Below are 6,936 nucleotides of genomic sequence, written 5' to 3'. Positions count from 1 at the left end.
CTATTATTTAAATAGTAATAATTTTTTTGGAAGGTTTCTATAATCTTATAATACCACATGAGATTATTATAATTTAACTTTAAATTTTTTTCTTGATAAGATTTAAGATAGAACAATTGCATTTGTATTATACATTTATATATAAAAAAAGAAAATCACATGTACTTAGCAACCATAACAAATCTCTAGAATAAATAAATAAATAATGAATAAAATAAAAAGAACCACCGAGATAAAATATTTGAATTTCCTTCTATCATTTACTTCTCACTAAAACAATTAACTCCTCACTTTAATATTTAATTAGCATTCACGATTTTTTTATTCATCAATTAAATATTTTTTAATTCTTTATATTAAATGCATGCATCATCTTTCCATTTATCAGTTAAAATTTTTTATAATATTAGGAAATGTATCTATAATACCAAAGCTTTCTTTCTTTCTTTTTTCATTCAAAATTAACTTCTACTCTATCTAGTCTCTTCAAAGTTCCAAGGACTCCCCTAATTACCTTGCTCAAAGCAGGTGCAAGTTCAAAACTGCAACCTGCGCACGTAGAGACAGTTGCTCTACAAGTCAAGCTTGTTCATCCAGTCTAGTACACACACACATTGCCGGATGTAATTTACACCGACGGTACGAGAGATAGGAGTCACCTTTGCCGTGGCCTATTCAGGTGGTGGTTGTGCTCTTCTTGCCTGAGTACGTATTGGTGATGGGATCTGCTCATGTTGCATCATTCTACGAGTTTAAAAAGAAACAGCACTGACGAATCTAATGAAGACCCAGCAACCATCATTGAAAATATAAAGCAAATTTCCAAAAGTCATTAATCCCTACCACTAATGCAAATAAACTTGGAACAAAATGATAAATGTGAGACTAGAGCTGCATAATTCAATTGAGATATGATCCAATACAACAGTTTGCCAGCCGGCAAATTGCTTACATATGCCCTTGCCACCTCCATATCTATGCTCCCCACCAGCACAACAAAATCCTAAATGCTAATACTAGAAACCTAAAGTTAAAAACACAAAAATCAATTAAGTTTCTTTTCTTTATCCCTTGATGTAGATTGTCTTGACAACATCCATTGCGCTGCGTTGGTATAAACAGTAAAGGCTAAGAAATGAGAGAAGCAGAAATTCATGATCATTGCTTCGAAAAGGAAAGGATACTTCTCAGGGGGGCGAATGGTTAAGTATATAATATGAAGAACAAGGGAGCACAGGTATGAAATCACAATTGAGAATGTGACCATAGACCTAGAAAGATGCTTTTTAATATGCTGTTTTCCACAAGGTGCAAGATAAAGAAGGATGGAAAGCATGTAAAGAGCCAGGTAAGGCACAGCCATTTTGTCACGACACAGAAGAGGAAACATGGAGAGCAATGCAGAATGCATTAATAACATAGAGAGTACACCAGGCAATTCCATAGCCAACAAGGTTGCAGGCAGAAGCGGCAGCAGAATGGACTTCTCATGAACTGCAGATTTAATGATCAGTGATTCAAATACTTGCAACACATGAGATTATATAAAAATATATAATATTTGAGAAAGTTCTGCACACCTTGGAATGAGAATAAGTAGAACGCCAAAGAACTATTCAGCAACCCATAAAGTAAACCTTTGCTGCTGGGAGACCATATTTGTTGAATCATTGAAGGCAGAAATGTCAATATAGTAGCGACTAAGCTGAGAAACCTCAGAGAATTTGTTGTAAATAATCTCTTCCACTTAATTAAAACTGAGGAGCTGCACCAAAAGTTAGCCACGTAATCTTCATATATACCTCTCTCAAAAGGAGCAAGCCGTGAAAGAACCTGTAGCAAGCACCAAGTTGGGGTAAATATCGCTTGATTATAACAAATCAACTTTAGAGAGGAATGAAGACCTTCAAGCATGTTGGTTCGTTCTAATAGTCTAATCAATGTTCTCATGTATACAAATACATAAATATATGCAGGCAACTACACTGAAAATTTAATCAAGCAGCCCAGTCAATTTTAATTACCAATGAAATCATGCATGTAATTCTTTCACCACAGAAGCTTGCCAACAAGAATGTAACAGGTTGCAAGATATTCTATAGAAAAGACAAAGAAATCATTCTTTATATTTGCCACCATGCACAGAAGGAAAAAAAACATAAAGATCTAGAAATTGTGCCACAGCCTGTGCTTTGCCTAAAATGCATCTTACAAAATTTAAATATATATATATACACACACGTGTATAATACCACAACAGAAAACTAAAACTGGAACATCCTGCCAATCAAAGAGCTAGTCAAGTATCAGTTTGTCTGGACAGTCAAATAGCAAGAGCAAAGACCGATTGAAGAAGTGCCATTAAGGAGCACAGCTTCAGCGACCATGTGCTAAACACTATAATACAAACTGCAACAAGAGGCGGCCATGTGTTCAACATATGGAAATAGCACGTTATGCACAAACTGCTAAGGTAAAGAAATGGAATGAATTACATGTGTTAACAAATGCAAATAAAAACAAGTGTGAATTGCTCAGGTAAAGAAATGAAATGAATTACTTGTGTTAAACAATGGAATTAAAAACAAGGAACAACTATGTTCTTCTAATATATTAGCACTTATTCATACCACAAAAAAAGGCATCTCTTGAATGAAGGAAGGGCCACCAAACAATAGCAAATGTTCCTACGACAGTCAAGCCCAATTTTAAAACCTCTAGCGGGGGATTCTTACGCCTTAAGCAGCTACCAAACAGATGGCTGAAAAACACTGGTGCATAATATGCACTCATCTAGAAGAAAAAACATCACCTTAGAATTTATAATTAACATCAACCTTATAACAAGTCTTGATAAGTAAAAATAACAATAGGAGTTTTTATTTAATTTGTTCGGCAAGGATATATAAGGTATTCATTATTTGTACTTTCTTGTTTTTCATTGTGCAGAAATTGTCTGTTTCTCTCCTCAATATGGCTTGTATGCACACAACAAGCAGAAACTGCAATTCAGTGGAGGAAAACAACGGTTAATGGACTAGATCAACTATAAACATACAATACTGCTCTGTAAATATGCATGCATGGAAACTATAAGAATTTTCAAGCTCCCATCAGTCTCTACATCAAAACAGAGAAAAACAAACAATATTTTTTCTGCTCCGTGTTTCTCACTTTTTTGCAGAAGTGTTACAAACTATTAGTAAATATTACTGGTATTTGAATATATTTTCATCTAGTTTATGGAAAAAGAATGTCATGTGGTTATTTCTCCATAAAACATGGACAGCCCATATCCCAGATTGAGAAGCATGAAAACTATAAATCTTTATAAACATACAAAAAATTAGAAAGGGAAAGGAAACATCTATGGAATGATAAGAGTCAACATAACTTTCGGTTCAATGAAAAGTTGGTGTGCATAATTGCAGAGACTGTCAGATAGACTTAGTCTACCAAATCATCCATAGACTAGGCCAACAGTGATGTGACAATGTTAAAAAATGGAACTTATGTGGTGACGTTTGAATTCACCCGTGTGTGCTTATTCTATGAGTAAGTTCATAGACAAAGGCACCGTTTGGTAGTGCAGTGAACCGCACCACCAAACAGGCACTAAGTCTACCTAACAGCTTTTCACATGATTAACGAAAGACTGATAATAATAGGGCTGGCACCACACTACCAAACTGGCACTAAGTCTACCTAACAGCTTTTCACATGATTAATGAAAGACTGATAATAATAGGGCTGGCACCAGAAGTCTGGCAATTTCTGTAACGAAATCCTCCAGTGTATTCAAGCAAGTTGCACATCATAAACAGCAGGAGTAGTTAGCAATCTACCTTTTAAGGTACAAAATGCAATAAACAGAAAGGCAGTCAGTGTCAATGATGACATGAACTCAAATATGAGATGTTCAAAATGGCATCAGGATGGTTGATCGGTCTATTATAAAAAACTGATATTGTATACTTATTTACTCTATATTCCCAACATGGGCAGTTCACACATTTACATATTTCAAAGCAAAATAAAGATTAAGGAAGTCCAGATAGACAACTGGAGTCAAAAGATATCCATTCATTGTCTCATGTCACTCTGCTTCTTGGCGATCCAGCAGTAAGGATATCTGAATCAGGTCTTTTATATATATTGATCAGAATATACAGACACTGGCTAAAACCCCTCCAATCAAAGTTACAGAGCATCAATACATTATGAGTACAAAACTAGATGTGACTCCATTATAAAAATAACAAACCTTCAGACAACTAGCCACACCAACAACTTCTGCAATTGTCCAATAGATATAACAATCAGCAACCCTCTCAATCATGTAATCACACTGTTTGGTAAGCAGTAACCACTATTCTCATAATTCGATAATAAATTTGCGTTCAAACTCTGAACCAGGAAATAAGACTTCACTGAGCATCCACTCACTAGTCATTACACATTCCTAATCAGATTCCCCTATCAAACCTGGTCACACTTAAGCAGACATGCTAGAGTAGTCATCATTGCTGGGTTATTATTCTTCCAGCCTTTAATCAATTTGGTTAGACAATGGCGATGCAAAATATTCACTCTGTATATGAAACATGATAAGGGAATTACTTCTCCAAAAAAGTGCAAGGTCCTTATAGCTATGGATGGAAAACTTGTACAGTAAATTTATGATATAGTTTCCAGCACTCCCTCAAAAGAGCTCCTTCAGCTAATTTCCTGCTAAAACCGATAAACTTGTATGTTGCAGTCAGTTTATTCAACAAAGACACACATATACTCTCCGAAGAGCTACTTTGAGCACATTTCTGGCTAAACACATTATCACAGCTCTCAGCTCTCGTCCAGCCTAATTTGACTTGATAAGGTTAGCTGCCCTTTTTATTCTTTAAGGAAAATATGTGTATATACAAATTCCTAAGCTAACTAACAAATGTCACCATTTCCAATTAACTTAGATGTTGAGCACACTTGAACATATGGTATAATGAACGTGTATCACCTGTCTCCAAACTAGTCAAGCACTAACAGAAGTCCCTTTTAAATTAATAAACAAGTCATATAATGCTGGAAAAAGGGACAAGCACCTGTTTATGGTTAAGAGAGAGACAGAACAGAACACAAGCTAAAAGATCTTTCTGCGAGAGCACAGCAGCAACAGCACCTAATGTAAGGCCCAAACTGATGCAATTATACTGAAAGTAAACCATATAAAATATAAGGACAATCACATACTTCACAATTCAACACAATCATAAACAAAAGACAAGCAAACGCAAATTGTTTTCAAACCTGAAAAATGGCCATGATCAGTTAAGATCAAGCAAGGATTGATTAAAATAACAGCAAAATGCCATGCTACATCACTCTTATTTCCACCGGACCGGTTACCCCCGTAATTCTATTAGAACAAAATACAGAACAGCAGGGAAAAATATCAATAAATCAGATGATAAAACTGTCCACCTCATTAGCAACTTCCTGCAAACAAAACACAAAACACTCAAAACCCAATACAAATAGAAACTCAACAAAACATAAAAATAACACAAATTGACAAATGGGTTACGATTCTTACCCAAAATGTGTCTCATAACCACGAGAAGTAAACAACGAGACTGAATTTCGATCAAAATGCTTGAGAAAAAGACCATGAAAGTAACTCTGGTAAGCGGTTAATGGAGGGTAATCAAGACCCCAGTAACTTAAATCATTGTTGGTAGTGTTAAAGTACCAATCTTTAATTGGTAAATTAGTTGTAATCTCCATCCAATGACGTTGAGCTTCAAAGTCACCAAATTTTGGTGGAGTGCCTGCACCTGAATATGAATGGAGAGAAACTGCAACTCTGAGGAGGAGACTGAAGATACTAATTAAAAGAAATAAACCCATTATTCCTTTTTGAAAAAACAAGCAGGAGATGTCATCAAGATCGTTGCTTTCAGTTTCTGACATGGGTTTTTTAACCTTCTTTCTCTGTTTCTTTTCCATTTTCTTGGGATGGAAATCAGGCGATGTGTTTGGGGGTTGCTAATGAGTTCTGGTGAGTGAAATTCTGGACTTTTTGACAATGGGTTTCAGTGGATCAGTAGTCATGATGGGTAAGGAGCAGAGGGGGTTGGACTTTGGAGGCTGGAGGAATTACGGCTGATGATGCTCAGTGTACGAGAAGGTGGAAACAAGAATATTTTTTCCTTTTCTGTTCAAGGCTGTTTGATTTTGATGGATTGGTTTTGTTTTTGTAGCTAAAAATAAAATAAAATAAAAATGTATATAAATTATAAATTCTGTTTACCCATATGTGTTATTGAAAATTTTGATTAAAAAAATTATTTAAATTATATAATCTTTTAATGTTTTTGAATTGATTTGATATGTTAATATTAAAAATAATTTTTAAAAAATAAAAAATATTTTAAAAACAATCATAATCATATTTTTAAACACTTTAGCTCTACTAAAAAAAAAATCAAAGCTCTTTGGTGCGATTGTTATTATCTTATATTGATAAAGGATAGAATTATTTTTTTCATTTTCAAATGCATATTGAAATTATTAATTTATCTAAGAAAAATTTTAATTCTATCATCTTACAATTTTTTATTATTTTTATTTATTTACACACATCACTCAAGTGCATCAAAATTTGTAATGGATGCAGCTAGAGATTTTTTTATATATATATATCTTTTTACATGTTTTTCTTTTTATTTTCTAGTTAGTTGAGGGTAATTTAACCATTTATAAATATTATTAAAATAGAAAAAATTATTGGTGTGTGCGACACATATTCCAATTTATAGGAAGCACCCACGGCCTTCTAATGATGTGTGCACTATGCAGTTAAAATTGTCAAGGCGTTTTCTTCATGGTAAGACAAGGTACGTTGATCAAGAGATGAATTGTCACTAAGGAGGTTTTATTTAT

The 6,936-nt window shown here is 34.2% G+C and overlaps 1 protein-coding gene across 1 annotated transcript; it reads right to left on the bottom strand.

Moving 5' to 3' along the window:
* Nucleotides 1–781: 781 nt before the first annotated feature.
* LOC118029742 (probable dolichyl pyrophosphate Man9GlcNAc2 alpha-1,3-glucosyltransferase) lies at nucleotides 782–6,225 on the bottom strand. The gene is given in 6 exon segments (XM_073405610.1): nucleotides 782–1,494; nucleotides 1,581–1,833; nucleotides 5,097–5,210; nucleotides 5,309–5,410; nucleotides 5,412–5,490; nucleotides 5,588–6,225. Coding segments are annotated over 6 exon segments (1,410 nt in total). The 5' UTR covers nucleotides 6,001–6,225; the 3' UTR covers nucleotides 782–1,045.
* Nucleotides 6,226–6,936: the final 711 nt, after the last annotated feature.

This window comes from Populus alba, chromosome 17 (genome assembly GCF_005239225.2).
Source record: "Populus alba chromosome 17, ASM523922v2, whole genome shotgun sequence".
Classification (NCBI taxonomy): domain Eukaryota; kingdom Viridiplantae; phylum Streptophyta; class Magnoliopsida; order Malpighiales; family Salicaceae; genus Populus; species Populus alba.
This window is presented reverse-complemented; position numbering and strand designations above follow the sequence as displayed.